General features: G+C 44.3%; 1 protein-coding gene across 1 annotated transcript in view; it reads right to left on the reverse strand.

Annotated features, from left to right (window-relative positions):
* Nucleotides 1–20,521, reverse strand: part of OBSCN (obscurin, cytoskeletal calmodulin and titin-interacting RhoGEF) — a 377,067-nt gene that overhangs the window by 283,527 nt on the left and 73,019 nt on the right. The window contains exon 15 of the mRNA XM_078780751.1: nt 11,740–12,006. Within this exon, the coding sequence (XP_078636877.1) occupies nt 11,740–12,006 (267 nt within the window). The remainder of the gene's footprint in view (nt 1–11,739; nt 12,007–20,521) is intronic.

Below are 20,521 nucleotides of genomic sequence, written 5' to 3' on the forward strand. Positions count from 1 at the left end.
TACTTAAACTAAACGCAAGTTTATTCACTAATAAATACAATGTTTCACAACACAAAAGACCAATTTCAATCTATTACCGAAGGTTCTATTGATTGTGTCAAAGATGTAAAGTTGAACAAAGATAAATATGGTAATTTTTGGGTTTATCCCGAATTAAATGATAATATTAGTCCATCAATTATGTTTAAAGGCCGCGGATTTTCTATTCCAGCTAAAAAATCGATAAAAGTCCATTTGGATCATGTCTCCCCCCTTCTAATGGCTATTTATGAAAAGATTGGTGAAAAATTGGACTCCACTTCTTTGGAACTTAATGATAAGACCATCAACTCAAGTAAAGGAGATGTATGTATATTTTTTAATAAAACAGATATTGATGTTAATAATAAAATCATAACCGGGGAGATGACATTTAGGTCAATAATTATAATTAAAGATTATTTGAAGATAACTTTTAATGTTAAAAATATTATTATCCAAAAGGATATTGAAAGAAAAATTATTGGGCTCGATGGAAATGTAATTTAGTTTAAGTAAAGTTTTCATATATAAATGGGGCACACAATACAAAACACAATTTATTTCTTCAGCGGAATTCTCAGAGATCCTCTTGAAAAAACTGATACGTTATTGAGCCACTCTCCTCCAAGATATTTGGAAAGAAGCTCAATTAAAAATATATCTGATTTAAAATGGTCTGTTGGAGAGATTCATTTTCAGATGTGTAATAAAAAATTTATTAGTGTTGATACAATAATTATTGATCAAATTAAAAAAGCTTTCAATTTGCTAACCCTTAAACAAAAAACATTTTATGATAAAACTATGGGAGGGTCTTTTGGATTCACATTTATGAATAAAGTTAAAGATACTTGCGGCGGTTATTATTTAAAAGATTATGTTGACCATCTTATTGGTGAGATGGTTTATTGTAATTTTGAAGGCATCATGCATCTATCAAAAATTGAAATAGATCATAAGGAAAGAAATTTTACTTTAATGTTTAATTTAGACAAATTTATACGCTTGTATTCAGATCAACCAGTTCAACCATATCCCAAAGAAGAAAAAAGACAAACGGCTTATGATGATTATCAAGATTATTTGGAAGAAGAAAACTCTAAAAGAATTTTTAAAAAATATATAATTAAAAGTGGTTCGCTAGAAACATATACACGTCTTCATCCAAATTCACCTCTACCATCTGACTCTGAAGAATCAGACTATGAATTATAGCCCTATAAATATGAGTAATTACGATTTTGAAGATTTTTTAGATTCATGGTCTGAAGATCTCACAAGTCATGATAGTGATGGAGAAACAATTGGGGATGAAGATTCCTACGATTCTGATAGCTTATGCTCAAATGATGAATATGAGTCAAGCTTTATTGATGATGACACAACGAGTGATTTCTCGAGCTTCCTTGAATCTCAAAGTTCTGAGTCAGATTAAAAGTTGGCTTGGTGCCAAATGTGCGTGGCTTTAAGGAAAGATTCATAGTTAAATGAGTGCCAAAATCTCACGAGATTGTTCACCTATAAATATGACTTTTTGTGAAAAATGCAACGTGTCAGTTAAGTTTATTTATCAACATAATAAAACTAAAAAACATCTTGGAGTAAATAAGAATGATTTAGTTGGACAGGAAAAAATAAAGTGTGAGCCTTGTAAAAAATTTATAAATAAATCTAGTTTTAAAAGACATTTAACCACTGCTGGTCATGCAAAAAAATTAGCTCCCCCCTCATTAACCATGAGATGCAACAAGTGCCAAAAAGATATTCTAAAAGCTGGATATAAGATACACCTAAAAACTGCTTCTCATCGGAAAAAATTGTTTAGTGTTTCTAGACAAGACAACGCATTTAAGAACCACGTTAAAATTATAAGATTTTCTTTTGATGAATCAGATACAGATAATTTTAATGAAAACTTTGGGAATATTAGACCTGAACTTAGGAAATTCTTTGAAAAAACTTTTAAGGAAATGGGTCCATTTAAATATTATTTTGGGATAAACTATAAATCAACAAAAGATGGGGAGACTCATGATATTTATAAGAGGTGTGATAATAAATATATTGTAAATGCTAATGAAAATTTTGAAGATTTTGGAGAAGATTTACACCCCGGGTTAGAAAGCCATGATTATAGTGGTTGGGATGCAATGCTTGGTGTACAAAGTGGAGGGGTTATTGGTGGAACAAACTCTGTTGATGTTCATGTTGTTAGCTCTGGGCCTCTTAGTGGATCATCTTACATTGATCTTCCACAAAAAATTAGGGGGAAACAGGCTATAATCAATATAAAAAATAATGATAATAAATGTTTTATCTGGTCTATTCTTGCACATCTTCACCCAGTTGACCATGGGAAAAATCCACATAGAGCTTCAAAATATTATAAGTATGAGAATGAGTTAAAATTGGGAAATATTCAGATGCCGATGAAAGTTAAAGATGTAAAGAGATTTGAAAAGTTAAATAACATGTCTGTTAATGTTTATGGGTTAACTGATAATTTGAATGTTCAACCAATTTATTTCTCAAGAGATCTGAAGACAATAAATATTAATCTTCTTTTGATAAAGGATGGAGATAATTCACATTATGTACTTATTAAAGATTTTGCAAAGTTAGTAAGAACACAGTTAACAAAGAGAACAAACAAAATTCATGTGTGCCCAAGATGTCTAAATTGGTTTAAGACAAAGGAGCGGTTAGGAAGACATTCTAAATATTGTAGTGAACATAAATCAACGGTTGTTAAGATGCCAGACAAGGGTTCTTCAATTTATTTTAAAGACACAGAGAAAACAATTAAACACCCATTTGTTATATATGCTGATTTTGAGAGCATCCTACAAAAATGTAATGATGGTGGAAAATATCAAGAGCACATTCCTTGTGGTTTCTGTTATTATATTAAATCTGGAATTGGTGATGAATTAAATAAAGTAGTTGGATACCGGGGGCCAAAGGCTCCTGAAAAATTTGTAGAAAATCTTGAAAATGATTGTATTCGATTAACAAAAATTATCATGGAGAATAAAAAAATTAAAGAAAAACCAAAGTTTATACCTGTGTTTCTACATAATAATTCTCATTATGACACACATCTTTTTATAAGAGAGTTGGCAAAAACGACTGGAAAAATAACAGCAATTCCAAATACAGATCAAAATTATATTTCTTACACAAAGATAATCCCATCAAGTCCATTAACCAAAATAAGATTTCTTGACTCCTTTAAATTTATGGCAAGTGGTTTGGGAAATCTTGTAAACAATCTAAAGTCATTTCCTAATCTTGAAGGAGCTTTTGAAAACACAAATTTATTAACTCAAAAGGGAATTTATCCATATGACTACATGGATTCGTTTGAAAGGTTCAACGATACACAGTTGCCAAGCAAAGATAATTTTTGGAATGAACTCAACAATATTGGGATAACGGATAAAGAATATGAACACGCTCAAAATGTTTGGAAAGAACATGGGATTAAAAACATGGGGGGTTATCATGATTTGTATTTGAAAACGGATGTCCTTCTTTTGGCTGACGTTTTTGAATCATTCCGTGATATTTGTTTAAAGGGATATGAACTAGACCCAGCACATTATTTTACATCTCCAGGATTAGCATGGAGCGCAATGTTAAAGATGACGAAACAAGAAATTGATTTAATTACAGATGTTGATATGCTCCTAATGATTGAGAAGGCAAAACGTGGAGGAATTTCCCAGGTTTGTAAAAAGAGATATGCGAAAGCAAACAACAAGTATCTTCAAGATTATGATTCCAAGAAAAAGAGCTCTTTCTTGATGTATTATGATGCGAATAACTTGTATGGTTGGGCAATGTCCCAAGCTGTTCCATATGGTGGGTTAGAATGGGTTCCAAAGAAAGATGAACAAGAAGTTTTTAATGAGCTATTAAATAACACGCAAGAGGATCTTGATGATTGGAAGGTTGGGTATTATTTTGAAGTCGACTTAAAATACCCAAAAGAACTCCATTCAAAACATCAGGATCTTCCATTTGCTTGTTCAAAGGGTACGCCTCAAAAAGAATGGTTGAGTGATTATCAAAAGTCATTTAATGTTAAGACAACAACAGAGAAACTTTTAACAACATTATTTGATAAAAAGAATTATGTTCTCCACCAGAGAAATCTTCTTCAGTGTATCAATAACGGATTAGTTGTGGAAAAAATTCATAGAATAATAAAATTTAAGCAGAGTCATTGGTTGGCAAAATATATTGACTACAACACTCAGATGAGAACAAAGGGAACAACTCCATTTGAGAAAGATTTTTATAAGTTAATGAATAATTCAGTGTTTGGTAAGACGATGGAAAATGTTAGAAATAGGAGGGATATCAGATTAACAACAACATGGAAACAGGCCTCTAGGTTAATCAACAAGCCAAACTTTGCTAGTATAACAATTTTTGATGAAAACTTTTGTGGGATCAATATGCTAAGGGAAGAAATTAAAATGGATAAGCCGATCTACATTGGGACTACAGTTCTTGATTTATCAAAGTCCTTGATGTATGATTTTTATTATAAGAATCTGAAACCAAAATATAATGAAAAAGTTGAGCTGATGTATATGGACACAGACAGCTTTATATTGGATATCAAAACTGATGATGTTTTTAAAGACATGATAAATAATTCTGAAGTATATGACACGAGTAATTACCTTGGGTTTAAAGATGGGAGGAAAGAGGCCTTCTCAAAAGCCAATGAAAAAGTTATTGGAAAATTTAAAGATGAACTTGGAGGAAAAATTATGAGTGAATTTATTGGTCTTAGAGCAAAGTCAGAGGCGTATAGATATTTTGATGGGGATAAACTTGAAACTGGTAAAAAGCTAAAGGGAATAAAGAAGGGGGTTATAAAACAAACTCTCGGATTTGATGATTATAAAAACACGATGGATACAAAGGAGGTTGTGTACAGAAATATTAAAGGAATAAGAAGTTATAAACATAAAATATATTCCGAGAAAGTTCTTAAGAAGGCACTTGGTGCATATGATGATAAACGATATTTAAATAATGATGGGAACACATCGGTTCCTTTTGGATATCATGCCTCTTGCTAAAAGGGGGATGTACAATGGAAGTATAGATACATGAGTCAATGGGTAATAAACAGAAGGATAATAAACGGGGGATCACAGGTAGGTGGATTTTAGAGCCTCGATACATGAGCAGTGGGATCATAGACAAACAGTGAACCTCGATACATGAGCAGTGGGATCCCTGGCAGAGGGGGTAATAAACAGAAGGACCAAAGGACCGCAAACAATCAGTGAACCCTGTATTGCCTCACCGTTGGCGAGGCTAGAGAATTACTAACTTGATAACTTTTTTATATGACGCCGCTCGGCTCCGCCTTCGCTTTGTCTTTAAAAAAAGTTATATCATCATCCACAGGATTATACAAGCTGCCCGTCGAAACACGGCGCGTTTTGAGGGTGATGCCTATCGGCATCACCACTCGAAACTAGCAGAGTGTATGGCGGAAAAACGTTCATGATTTCCCAAAAACCCACTTTAAAAAACACACGATTTGGGGCAAAATAACAACGATTTTAGGACTTTGGGGCCATTTTTCAGCGATTTTGTGCCTTTTCACCCCCTTTTCCAGTCAAAAAGCCCCATTTTGGGTGTCCCAGTGGGTTTGGTGCGGGTGTCCCGGTATCAACCTTTTTCCCCTACTTACATATGTGTATATATATATATATATGTGCATATATATATATATATATATATATATATATATATATACATATATATATATATATATCTATATATATATATATATATATATATATATATATATATATATATATATATATATATATATATATATATTGTAGCGGCTAGCGCTGGGTATACACAATCGCCTTGCACCTACCGAGGACGCGGAGCGATCACCATGCCGGGCTCGCACAGGACGCCCGGGCATGCCCGCTCTCGACTTGCCAGGCCTCGTCCGGGATGCCCGGGCATGCCCGGGCACGCCCCCTTTCGCCTTTCCCGGGCAAACGCTCCGGGATAATGTGTATATATATTGCTGCCCGATAAACGGGCTTTTCAGAGTACCCGAGTTGATTTGACACAATAAAGAAACTCGGACGAATTCCAGCTTTTTGTCGCGTCCATTCTTTCGATTTACGTTGGAGCATAGCTCCTACATTGGTGACCCGACATGGACACGGCAGTTGCCCTCAAACTGCCTACCTTCTGGGAGGCTCACGCGGTGGTTTGGTTCGCCCAGGCGGACTCCCTGTTCGCCCTGCGAGGCATCACGGCCGACGACATCCGCTTCCACCATGTGGTAGCAGCACTCGGCTCAGCCACCGCGGCCCGCTCTCTGAGCCTCCCCGAGAGCCCGCCAGCCGCTGACAAATATGACGCGATTAAAAAGCTCCTCCTCGACGCTTTCGCCCTCTCATCAGCGGAACGCGCATGGCGCCTGCTCGACCTGCCCGAGCTCGGCGACACGCGCCCGTCCGTGCGAATGAACTACATGCTTTCGCTGCTCGGCGAGCACTCTCCAGCATTCCTGTTCCGGGAGCTGTTCCTCTGTCAGCTGCCTAGCCCGGTACGCCTCGCCCTGGCAAGCAGGACGATCACGGATGCCCGCACCCTCGCCAGGGAAGCCGACAAGATCTCCGTGGCAGGCCAACGCATTGGAGCAGCGACCTGGAGCCCACCGCCGTCCGAAGCAACGCCCATGGCGCCCGAGCACCCGGCACAGCTGACGACCGAACTGCCGACGCAATTGGCGGCCGCTACGCCGCGCCGACCACCTCCAGCACGACGACCGGAGCCTCCACCTGACCAGGTGTGGTGTTATTATCATGCCAGGTTCGGACAGAAGGCCCGGACATGCCGACCCCCATGCACCTTCGGCAAGCCGGGAAACGGCCGGGCCGGCGTTCATTACCAGCCATGAGCGCCGGCCACACGGGCAACTTACTTTTCATCACAGACAAAGCGTCCGGACGGCGCTTCCTGTGTGACACCGGCACCCAACTGAGCGTCATACCCGCCTCCGATCAGGACAGGCAGTCCGCGGTTTGCGGCCCCTCCTTGGTTGCGGCCAACGGATCGGCCATCTGCACCTTCGGCCAGTGCAACGTCACCCTCTGCTTCGGCGGCCAACGCTTTAATTGGACTTTTGTAACCGCAAGCGTGCCCATGGCTCTGCTAGGCGCCGACTTCCTCTGCGCACACGGACTGCTGGTGGACGTCCAACGGCGTCGCCTCATCAACACCGAGACCTTCAGCTCCCTGGCATGCACGTTGAGCAGCTCCGCCCCGACCGAGCTGGCATGCACCCTCCCGGCGGCGAACGAGTTTGCTCGCCTGCTCACGGAGTTCCCGGCCCTCACGCGGCCGACGTTTTCGGCCGTCGCAGTACGACATGGGATCGAGCACCACATACCAACCACGGGCCCGCCGGTCTACGCCAGAGCCCGCCGCCTCGACCCAGCCAAGCTCGCCGTGGCCAAAGCCGAGTTCGACGCTTTGGAACACCTCGGCATCGTGTGGCGCTCCGATAGCGCGTGGGCTTCGCCACTACACATCGTCCCAAAACCAGGGGGCGGCTGGCGCCCATGTGGCGACTACCGCCGCCTTAACGACGCTACCACCCCCGACAGGTATCCGATCCCGCACATCCAAGACTTCTCCGCCCGTTTGGCAGGATGGGTCATTTTTTCAAAGATCGATTTAATACGGGGATATCACCAGGTACCTGTCAGGGCGGCCGAAGTCCCAAAAACGGCCGTCATCACGCCGATCGGCTTATTCAAATTCCTGCGAATGCTGTTTGGCCTCAAGAACGCGGCTCAGGCATTCCAGCGCTTGATGGACGGCGTGCTGCGCGACCTGCCGTTCCTCTTCGTTTACCTGGACGACATCCTCATCGCCAGCGCATCCCGGGCCGAGCACCTCCTCCACCTCTGAACACTGTTCGGTGCGCCTCAGCGAGCACGGCCTCATCGTCAACCCGGCCAAATGCCACTTCGGCACGACGGCCGTTGATTTTTTGGGCCACCACATCACCAAGAACGGGGCCGTGCCGCTGCCAACCAAGGTCGAGGCCATCACCACGTTTCCGCGTCCCCGCTCCATAAAGGCCCTGCAGGAATTCCTGGGAACGGTGAATTTCTATCACCGCTTCGTGCCCCGTGCTGCTCAACTCATGCGGCCCCTCTACGAAGCCCTCCGGGGCAAGCCGGCCAAGCACGACGTCATCTGGTCCGCAGCAATGGACGCGGCCTTTAAAAGCTCAAAGCGGGCCCTCGCCGACGCAACACTGCTCGCTCACCCGGTGCTCAACGCTCCCATCGCCCTCACCACAGATGCCTCCGACTACGCGGTGGGTGCCGTACATGAGCAATGGGTGAACGGGGTTTGGCAGCCATTCACTTTTTTCAGCCGGCAACTCCGGCCGAACGAGCTCAAATATAGCATGTTTGACCGTGAGCTCCTCGGTCTACACCTGGCCGTTCGCCATTTCCGCCACCTCCTGGAGGGCCGACCCTTCACGGCGTTCGTCGACCACAAGCCGTTGGTTTACGCAATGGCCAAGGTCACGGAGCCGTGGTCGGCCCGCCAACAACGCCACCTCTCCTCCGTGTCGGAGTTTACCACGGATATCCGGCACGTCGCCGGCAAAGACAATGCCGTGGCCAACTGTCTTTCTCGGGCCAGCGCGAACGCGGTCCACCTCGGCGTGGACTTTGCGCTTATGGCGGCGGACCAAACCACCGACACCACGGTGCAAGCCTTCCGGGCGGCGGACACGGGCCTCCGCCTGGCCGACATCCCCTTCGCGGACACTGTACTGCTCTGCGACGTCTCCCATGGCCAGCCTCACCCCATCGTGCCCGTTACCTGGCAACGCCGCATCTTCGCCTCCCTCCACGGCCTTTCCCACCCGGGCCGGAAAGCTTCCCAGAAGCTGGTGTCGGCGCGATTCGTCTGGCACGGCCTTCGACGGGACGTCCGCGATTGGACCAGCACCTGCACAGCCTGCCAACAGGCCAAGGTACAACGACACACCCAGGCCCCGCTGGCACCTTTCACCGTGCCCGAACGACGTTTCAACCACGTCAACGTGGACCTGGTGGGCCCCCTCCACCCATCACGGGGTTTCACACACCTGCTCACCATGGTGGACAGGACCACCAGGTGGCCGGAGGCCATTCCCCTCATCTCCACCACCACCGCCGACGTGGCGCAGGCTTTCATCGCCACCTGGGTCGCCCGCTTCGGTGCACCGGCAGACATCTCGTCAGACCGCGGACCGCAGTTCACCTCCGAGCTGTGGGGCGCGGTCGCCCGCAACCTGGGGGTCAAGCTCCACCGTACTACGGCCTACCACCCCCAAGCCAACGGGTTGTGCGAGCGATTCCACTGCTCCATGAAGGCCGCGCTCATGGCCGGCCTTCAGGACGGCGGTTGGGCCGACCGGCTGCTGTGAGTCCTTTTGGGCCTCCGCACGGCCCCCAAGGAGGACCTCCGGGCATTCACCGCCGAGCTTGTCTACGGCCAGGCGCTACGCGTCCCGGGCGAATTCGTCCCGGGCGAACGGTTTGCCCCCGTGCCAACGTCCCCCCAACGCTTCGCACAGCGGAGTACGTTTTTGTGCGTCATGACGCACATCGGGGGCCACTCCGGCCGCCGTACGATGGGCCCTTCCGGGTCCTGCGACGGGACGACAAGTCGTTCGTCATCGACATCGGCGGCAGGTCGGACCGGATTGCGGTGGACCGCCTCAAGCCGGCACATGTGGACATCGACCAACCGCCATGGTTGGCCCTTCCGCCGCGGCGAGGCCGCCCCCCATCCACGGTGCCCCCCACTCGACTGCCCACCACCACACCGGACCCCCCCCCCCCATGACCCGCCTAGGGGTCACTTCGGCCGGGTCATCAGGACCCCCCTTAAATTGACCCTGCCGGTGCAAGTCGATTCTGGGGGGACGTGTGTAGCGGCTACCGCTGGGTATACACAATCGCCTTGCACCTACCGAGGACGCGGAGCAATCACCATGCCGGGCTCGCCCAGGAATGCCCGCTTTCGACTTGCCAGGCCTCGTCCGGGACCCCCGGGCGCACCCGGGCATGCCCGCTCTCGACTTGCCAGGCCTCGTCCGGGACGCCCGGCACGCCCCCTCTCGCCTTTCCCGGGCAAACGCTCCGGGATAATGTGTATATATATTGCTGCCCGATAAACGGGCTTTTCAGAGTACCCGAGTTGATTTGACACAATAAAGAAACTCGGACGAATTCCAGCTTTTTGTCGCGTCCATTCTTTCGATTTACGTTGGAGCATAGCTCCTACAATATATATATATTTACGTAACAGGAACGTAAGGAAAGTGAGGGAGCCTGAAAGCCACCCACCCCCCCCCCCCCCATGGTACATGTTTGACCCCCCCAAAATAGGTATTTCCTTTCTTCTCTGAAACAACACAGACTATTTCGATGAAACCTGACCACAACCTTCATCACCCATGATTTACCAAACAACCTCGACATCAGCACGCTTACATGGCCTGGTGCCGTAACACCAGCAGTCCAGTGGCCTCATGGGTGACCCACCCTAATCCGCTTCAGGGACACCCATCCATGTGCAACATGGCACCAAAGCATATGGGGTATTATAAACCTGCTGATAGAGCAGCCTCCCAGTACACTACTACTGTGTTAGGGCTTCTGTACTATCACATGGTAAGTGCCAACCTGTTGAGACACACACCTTGTACTCTCTGGACAATGTAGCAACACTGCCCAGTGTCACCACAGCAGCTAACCCAGATGGGGAGACACAAAAATCAGGTCCCTGTTTCGCCAAAAGGCATACTTGAGGCATGCTTTTGTGGCCGGATGCCCTTCCTGACGCCACCCCAGAATTAGCTGCGCACCAAGCCTTTGTCTAAAGAGACATACTCTGCAAGGCAGCAGGTCGATTTGCAATCAGAGTTTCCTTCCCCTAGGTGGACTGCCTACCAAGTTTAAAGAGCTTCCCCTACTCTGGTTGCATTGGTGAGTGTCACAGTAAGTCCACGCAATGGAGGGCCATGCACACTACACCGCTAGGAAACCAACCTAATGCGAGATCCTCCAGACATTTAGCCAGTGCCCTCAAGAGCACTGTTACCGTAGTGCACCATGAGGCGGTAGTCTGAAAGTCTTGGCAAGGGTAGAGTCTATGTACCGGAAGGAAAGGCACACACTTAATAATAATAATAATAATTCATTTATTTTGTATAGCGCTTTTCAAGAAGCCCAAAGGCGCTTTGACAGAGTACAAAAAACAAACAGAGTACAAACCTATTCAAGAGGAAAAGGTAATGGATGAATGGTTCACAGAGGGTAACACCTCCCTCATCTCAAAATCTGAAGAAACCCAACTACCTCACAATTATAGGCAAATAACATGTCTGCCAACAACACAAGAACTTCTAACGAGAACATGCACAGAAATGAAATATCATCACCAAACACAACATGGTGGCCGAGAGGTAGAACAGTGATGTGAAAAATGTCGAGGGGTGTGAATACTTTCTGAAGGCACTGTACAACAATACAGGAGCTAGTAATGAAAAATTATAAACGATGAGGCTTTGTTTTCCCTTGCAACAAAGTCACTGGAGTTAACATTTCTAGAAAAATGTGTAATCATCACCATAGTTACCTTTGACACGAAGTGGGGCTGAGGTTTTATCTTCTCCAGTGGAACATTCATAAGTACCGGCATCTCCTGATTCCACATCCCTGATCTCCAAACTGGCGACATCTCCCTCCAATTGAATTCTGTATTTCTTCCCTGCTCTCAGAAGTTTTCCATCTTTACTCCATCTAATGGTCTTTGCTGTTTTGGATAAACGGCAACTGAGAGTGGCGTTTGAGTTTTCCTCAACTTGCTGCTCCTGCAGAGCTTCCTTGATGAGCGCAGCAGCCTCTGTAAACCCAACACAATAGGATTAATAGTTTGGAATTTCACGGAGAAATAATCATTCTGGTAAACACATGAGTTTGACAAAGAAGATGGAAAAACCAGTGTAGTGGTGAATTGCTGCATAGATATAATCACTCTCTGTTGCTATTTGCTGAACTGAACATTGTTCGAAATGGCTGAACATTGAACATATGGCTGAACATTGTTCGAAACAAGCACCCAGGAAAACATTCTTAAAAGACAGTATGCATATTCCTAGATGTTGAGAGGGGTAAAGTTGAGGAGAGATGGAGGTAGGGATGAGGAAGAGGTTGGGGGCTTTGTGGCTAGTGCATCCATTAAAGGAGAGATTGGGTTCGGGCGATTACAACCCAGCACGAATCATGTCTGTGTCCAGTGATTTCTGTTTGGATTGCAAGTTAGGGTAACCTGGCACATGGTACCTACAGGGCTTCCTTGATTAACGCAGGAGCCTCCTGGCTCGGATATTCCACCTGAATATGGTAACAAGAGTAAACAAGCCCAAAACCACGTGCCAAGAACAAGTTCAACAAAAAATATATATATGTATATACAGGGGGCTGCAAAAGTAGGTATACAGTAAGGATTATACCAGTATTACCAGTATTATAATAGTGGTGCTAGGATTCATTTAATACTAGAATTCATTTAATTCATTAAAATCATTATTACCATTTTTTATATTTTTTTTTTCGTATTTTTTTCTATAATACATCTATTATTTGCAGGTGAAGTGGAAATTTAACGATGGCTGGTAATTCAACGGACGAGGAGCGCAAATGGATTTTGAAACAGTTCTGGAAGACAGAGAATAGTGAACGTGTGCGAGAGCAGTGGCGAAAAACATTTGCATCGCCTCCACCAATGAGGCTCACGATTTACCGGATACATGACAAATTTGAGAGGACGGGGTCTATCCACAACTCGCTGAAGAGTGGTCGACCAGTCACCGTGACAACGCCAGAGAATGCAATGCAAGTCACCCTGGCATTTACCCAGAGCCCTCAGAAATCGAAAAACAGGGCATCATCTGAATTGGGTATTGAACGCAGATCGTTGGGTCGTTTGATGCACCGTGCAAGACTGAAAATGTACGTGCCACGATTGATACATGGTGTATTAGAGGATGACTCAGATCGGCGTTTACAATTTTGCGAAGCCATCCTGAACGAGGAACGAGAGGGTGACAGCATTCTGCGCAAAATCGTGTGGTCCGATGAAGCAAACTTTAAGCTATCGGGTGCCGTTAATCGGCACAATTGTGTGTACTACGCAACTGAAAACCCTAAAGTCACGATTGAGCAACAGCTCAATCAACCTGGGGTGACAGTGTGGGCTGGCCTGTCCTGCAAAGGTGTCGTTGGACCTATCATTCTGCACAGGACTGTCGATCAACACGTGTATCTGAACATGCTGACGGATACAATCATACCACAGGTACGCCAACAACAGCAGCAGGACGACTTCTACTTTCAGCAGGATGAGGCGCCACCACACTTCGCACTCACTGTGCATGCGCTACTTGACAAAGAATTTCCCAACAGGTGGATTGGACGTCGTGGAGCCGTTGACTTGGCCACCACGTTCGCCGGATCTCACCCCTATGGACTTCTTTTTCTGGGGATGAGTAAAAGACAGGGATATCGCACGCAAGCCACATTCTGTTGATGCCATGATTCAGTTCATACGGGAGGCTTGCCAGGAAATTGATGCTGATAAAGACCTATGTGCCAGAGTGTGCATGGGTGTCCACACTCGACTAGTGGAGTGTGTGAATGCCGGGGGCAAACAGTTTGAACATTTGAGGGATTAATAGGTTTATTATTGATATGCTTGTGTAATCAATAAAATACGTTTTGTGCGCACATTTTGTTTTTCATTACTGTATACCTAATTTTGCAGCCCCCTGTATATATATATATATTATTTATATTAATATATAGTATATATATATATATATATAGATATATATATATATATATATATATATCTATATATTATATCTATATATATAAAACACAGTTTGTGTGTGTGTGTGTGTGTGTGTGTAATGTTACCGATAGACTCCTAAACGGAGAGGCTCACGTGCTTGATATTTGGCATAGACATGGCCATTGAGCCTGGGAAGAACATGGCCGACCTAAAAAACATTTATTTCATCATATTTCTTTACCATATTTTTTACCTCAGCGCATTTCAGCGAGGGATATTATGCACGGAATCTGAGCCGGTGGCAGAGCAGCGCGCTGATTCGCTCAGAGCGATCACGTGATGTTCCTTGCCGCCATAAACTCACAGTTACGCGTTCGCACGTAATTCAGAGCGAAAAGTGATTGCGTTTTTTCACATTTCAGCGAGGAACATTGCCATTCACACCACATCGGTTTTTTTTTCTTTCATCTTTAGATCCATATTTTTTTTCAGTGAGGAATATTATACACGGAATCTGAGGCGGTGGCAGAGCAGCGCGCTGATTCGCTCAGAGCGATCACGTGATGTTCCTTGCCGCCATAAACTCACAGTTAGGCGTTCGCACATAATTCAGAGCGGAAAAGCGATTGCGTTTTTTCACATTTCAGCGAGGAACATTGCCATTCACACCACATAGGTTTTATTTTCTTTCATCTTTAGATCCATATTTTTTTCAGCGAGGAATATTATACACGGAATCTGAGCCGGTGGCAGAGCAGCACGCTGATTCGCTCAGAGCGATCACGTGATGTTCCTTGCCGCCATAAACTCACAGCAAGTAGCATAGATTTTAGCATGATTAGCATTTAGCATGATTTAGCATGATATAGCATAGATAGTAGCATGTTTCACATAGATTTTTTTCAGCGAGGAATATTATACACGGAATCTGAGCCGGTGGCAGAGCAGCGCGCTGATTCGCTCAGAGCGATCACGTGATGTTCCATCCCCGCCGCCAGACCATTGAACATAAAACACAGTTTGTGTGTGTGTAATGTAATGTTACCTCCCCTCCCCCCTCCGTCCTCCCCTCCCCCCCTCCATCCATCCTCCCCTTCCCCCCCCCTTCCCCTCTCCCTCCCCCCTCCCCTCCCTTCCCCTTCCCCCTCCCTTCCCCCTCCACCCTACCCCCTCCCTTCCCCCTCCACACTACCCCCCTCCCCCTTTCCGACTCCCCTTCCCCTCCCCCTTCCACACTACCCTCCCCCTCCTCCCCCTCCCCCTCCTCCCCTCCTCCTCCCCTCCCCCTCCCCCTCCCCACCCCCTCCCCTCCCCCTCCCCCCTCCCCAACCCCCTCCCCACCCCCTCCCCTCCCCCTCCCAACCCCCCTCCCCTCCCCTCCCATCCCCTCCCCTCCCCTCCCCTTCCTCCCCCTCCCTCCTCTCCCCCTCGCCCCCCTCTTCCTCCCCTCACCCTCCTCCTGATAATGTGAGGCAATCTGTCAGAAAGTTGAAGCTCAACTGAAGGTGGACCTTGCAACATGACAATGACCCTACACATACCAGTAAATCCACCAAGGAATGGCTGAAAAGAAAGAAATGGAAGGTTCTGGAATGGCCAAGTCAAAGCCCGGATCTAAATCCCATCGAGATGTTGTGGGGGGATTTGAAACGAGCTGTGCATGCAAGAAACCCCTCAAACATCGCACAGCTGAAAGAATTCTGCATGGAGGAGTGGGGCAAAAATTTCTCCCAGTCGATGTCAGAGACTGGTGGAGAGTTATAAGAAACACCTACTTGAGGTTGTTCCTGCCAAAGGGGGCAATACCACATATTAGAGCCAAGGGTGTACCTTACTTTTTTCCACATGCGAAATTTGCATTGATGTTTATTTTAATTATACAATGGACTACAAAATGTAAATGTTTCATGATATTTGTTATATTATATCACCTTTATCTATCAATATTGTTGAAATGAAGATCAAATAGCTGTATGTTGGAATATGTTGAAAAAGTCAAAACTTTACATGGGGTGTACTTACTTTTTCACGTGCCTGTATATATATACTGTGTGTGTGTGTGTGTATGTATGTGTGTATGTATGTATGTATGTATGTATGTATGTATGTGTATATATATATATATATATATACATATATATATATATATATATATATATATACATACATACATACATACATACATACATACATACATACATACATACATACAGACTTGGCATTTAACATGGAATATTTTTTTTGTGGGGGGTGAACTTACTTTTCAAGATGTCTTAGAACCAAAAGTTCATTGGAATTATGTTGAAATTATTCTAGATTTTGTTAATGTGTACCTTTAAAGAACAAAAACCACATTTGACATTAAAAAACAAATAAATTGATCCTTGAAAGTGATGTAAACTGATATCGAACTCAATTCATGGACAGTACTGTGTTAAACTTCTGTACGTTTTCCAGAAGTATCTCTTTATTTTGCACATCAGCCAAATGTTTTTTTTAACAAAAACAAAAGCTAAATTACGACTGGGATTACGGACGGTAAAATTACAGTTCAGTACTTCGTGTAACCCCCATGAGCATTCAGGAGAGCACGTACACGTTGAGGCATGCTGTTCACGAGATTTGCCAAGGTTTGGACAGGAATCGCTTGCCATGCAGTGACAATAGCCTGCTGCAATTCACGCACAGAGGTCGGCTGTTGGTCCAAGTGGTCGATTTGACGCATTAATTCTGCCACAAGTTCTCTATCGGATTCCATATCCGGGGACATGGCAGGCCACTCCATATGCTCTACACCATGGTCAGCAAGAAAGTGTTGGATCATGCGAGCACGATGAGGCCGTGCATTGTCATCTTGGAAGACAAAGTTTCCTCGAAAGGCTGAACGAGCAAATGGAAGCAATGTTTCTTCCAGAATGACCCTCTACTTGAACTGGTTCAGGTTTCCATTCAGAACAACCCAGTCAGTTTTTCCCCATGCATGAAAAGCAGCCCAAACGGTCCACCCCACCACCTCCAGCTTGGACTCTCTGGCACTATAAAATCTTTGTTGTGGGCTTCATGCACTTGTCTGCGCACTCGGACGCGGCCATCTTGACGATAGACCAGAAATCTAGACTCGTCACTGAGGATCACGTGATGCCATTGTCCTGGCTGCCATTGACGGTGCTCTCTCGGCCCACTGCAATCGGCGCTGGCGGTGTTGTCTGGTCAGGCGTGGCTTTCTCAGGGGACGCCTGGCACGATAGCCTGCTTGAACCAGTCGTTGGTTGACTAGCCTTCTGGATACAGGCACATTTGTCAGTTGCTGCCACTCAGCCCGAAGCCGATTAGCTGACTTGGTACAGCCATTGCGGGCTAACCGGTGCAGCTGGCGATCATCCCTCCTTGTGGTTCTGCGGGGACGTCCTGGCCTCGGTATTGGAGTAGGGACACCCCTCTGAGCATTTCGTTTCAGGATCTTTGACACCTGACCTTGAGTGATGCCATACTGCCGAGCAATAGCATGCTGTTTCATGCCGTAATTTCGTAAAGCCACCACTCCATGACAAACAACATTGTCGAGTTGACGGACCATCTCCAGAGGAAGTGGCAATAACTTTTGGAGACGTGCAGCAGTTGTTTTCCGCGAATACAGAATGCAACAACCCTTGTATACCCGACTGTGAAGCCAATCATCAAATGCACCTGTCCGTACATTTTGCCACACCACCTGAGTAGTGTATATATGTTGCTTCTGGGACACTCTCATTTTCCCATTGACTTACATGTTAATTTTTCCCCTCCCTCATTGCCCCTAAACACCTCTATTTCTCTCACCCTGTTCTTTACGAACCTTCTAACCTTTTGACATGTTATCCTTATTCATTAGACCACTTAAACAATGGTCCATCTGTGTGAACCTGTGATCCTTCTGACCTTATGGACCTTTTAACCTTTTACACTTAATATCATCTGGTGAATCATCTTTGGCCCACTCAAACAACGACCCTACAAATATTTGTTTATGCGTGGGAAATAATTTAATTCTTCTCCAAGTTCCATCACCATACTCAAACCTTTTAAAAATTAATTATTCGCTTTTGAGAAATGACGTTGTTTCACTGACTTGGATAACTTCCCAGAAAGTTTTCATGGTTTCGTTTCCTGTTTTCACACACGCCTTGAGATTCCTCAAAATGCTGTCAGCCAGTTCTCTTCCCTGAATACATTTTACATTATAAAAAGCCGTATTCAGTTCAATTTTAAACATTGTGAATCGACGAAGATGAACGACAACTTGTCTTATTCCAGTGATGAAGAATACTCACAAGGTTAAGTTTCATTCAGAATTGAACTGTTGGTGAGAGCTTTGTATGTGATTAATTTAAATTTATATGACATGATATTTTTTTTTTTATTACAGCAATTCAGGTTTTGAAAATGACCTGTTCTTGGCAGAAAATGAAGTTTTTCCGAAAGAGATTTACAACGAGGCGAATGAGCATTTAAACCATTTGCCTGTTTCACCATTCTTGGAAGATTCATATGCAAGGTAAGATACTAAATATTAATACATTTGTGTTAAACGACGCTGCCTTAGTGTGTGTGTGTGTTCGTGTGTGTATGTGTTTGTGTGTGTTCGTGTGTGTATGTGTGTGTGTATGTATCTGTGAATGTGTGTGTGTATGTGTATGTGTGTGTTCTTGTGTGTATGTATCTATGAATGTGTGTGTGTGTGTGTGTATGTGTGTGTGTATGTATCTGTGAATGTGTGTGTGTGTATGTGTATGTGTGTATGTGTGTGTGTGTATGTATGTGTGTGTGTGTGTATGTGTGTATGTGTGAATGTGTATGTGTGTGTATGTGTGTGTATGTGTGTGTGTGTGTGCGTGTGTGTGATGTTTTGTCAAGCTTACTTCAGCATAGTAATTTCTCCTTATTTTGTTTGCAGCCTCGAAGACCAAAGCTTGGAGTGGGACGATTTTGGACTCCATAGGAATGGTTATTTCCTGTCATCCTGTGATATCCTTAATTTTCATCTCAACGATCTGAACGCTAAGCTTGATTTTTTGGAGGTAAGCATGTGTGTATGTATTGTATTTTGGCCATGTGTGTGTCAATGTGTGGGTACACCGTTTCGAATAGGTACACCATATCCCTGCGCATTGTGGGAGGTGATTCATGGTATATCATTCATTTATTTCTCTCCTTGTTTTACCCCTCTTGCCTTTGACAGAAAGAGATTCCAAACCTGAAGATATCTGCTGCTGTTGAAACTACCTTTGACTTATGTTGGGAAGAGATTGATGATTTGTGCTGGGAAGAAGTTAAATGTGTAATACCTCAAGAAAAATGTCTTAAAAATATAAAGATTTTGTTTAAAATATTATTTATATATATATGCTTTGTCCAGAATTATTTAATTATTAATTACAAGAAAAGAATAAAGGTTAGAAGGAAGGGAGGTGGCGTTCCCCCACCCTTGATCCCCCCTCATCCCACCCCTCCCCTCCCCTTGTGTGTGTGGGGAAGGTGGGGGTGGGATGAGGGGGGATCAAGGGTGGGGGAACGCACGGGGGGTGGGGGGTGATGGGTGTGGGTGGGGTCTGTGTGGGCGGGGTCTGTGTGGGCGGGGTCTGTGTGGGCGTGGCTTATGATTTTTTATTTATTTAATTTTTTTTTTTTATTACCACGAATTAAATTAGCTAATCTGGGTGGGGTGAATAGAAATGTTGTTTAATGAATTATTAGCTTTGTTTTTTGTAATTCTTGCGAGTAAAATGAACCCAAGATTTCTTCTCGATTTATATCATTTAATTTGTAAGTCCAAGGGTTTGTATCCATTACATCAACGATTATAAATAATTCATTAGTCCATTTTTGTGTATAACCTTTCTCAAAATGGCTTTTCCATTTGTATATCCTTACAATATCACCAACTTTGAACTTGGGCTTTCTCAAATTAATCTCCTTTTCATATTCTAATTTTGTAAATGTTTCTGATGGTTTTGATTTTGTTGATGAATGAACTGTATTGTTGTAATCATCTACAATATCCTGAATTAAATACACCCATTTTTGAGAACCGAGTTGTGTGAATTTTTTATATAATTTCTCTTTCAAAGTACGATTAAAACGCTCAATAACAACTGCCTTTCCTTCATTAAAGGTGCTGTATAATTTAATACCCTTCCCCTTAAGAAATTTCATGAATATTTTGTTGTAGAACTCTGTTCCCTCATCGGTCCACAGTTTCTTTGGTTTTCTTTTATCCCTATCAAATATTAGCTTAAAGGCTAACATTAAAGTATCACCCCTTTTATTTTTTAAAGGGACAACCCAGGCAAATCTACTCCTCAAATCAATAACGGTTAAAGCAAACCTGTATCCCTTATCATTATTTAGTTCGATTAAATCAGCGGACCATATGTGGTCGGTGTATTTAGAATAAACTTTCCTTCTTTTAAACTTTGTGATTATAGGTTTATGTAATTCATTAGCCAAAAGCTCCTCAGTCTTGATAACATCATTGGAGTTTAATAGTTTTTTGGGAAATAACCAAGACCAAGTTTCAATTTAACAC

This window comes from Myxine glutinosa, chromosome 6, assembly GCF_964187855.1.
Source record: "Myxine glutinosa chromosome 6, kmMyxGlut1.1, whole genome shotgun sequence".
NCBI classification, from domain to species: Eukaryota; Metazoa; Chordata; class Myxini; order Myxiniformes; family Myxinidae; genus Myxine; species Myxine glutinosa.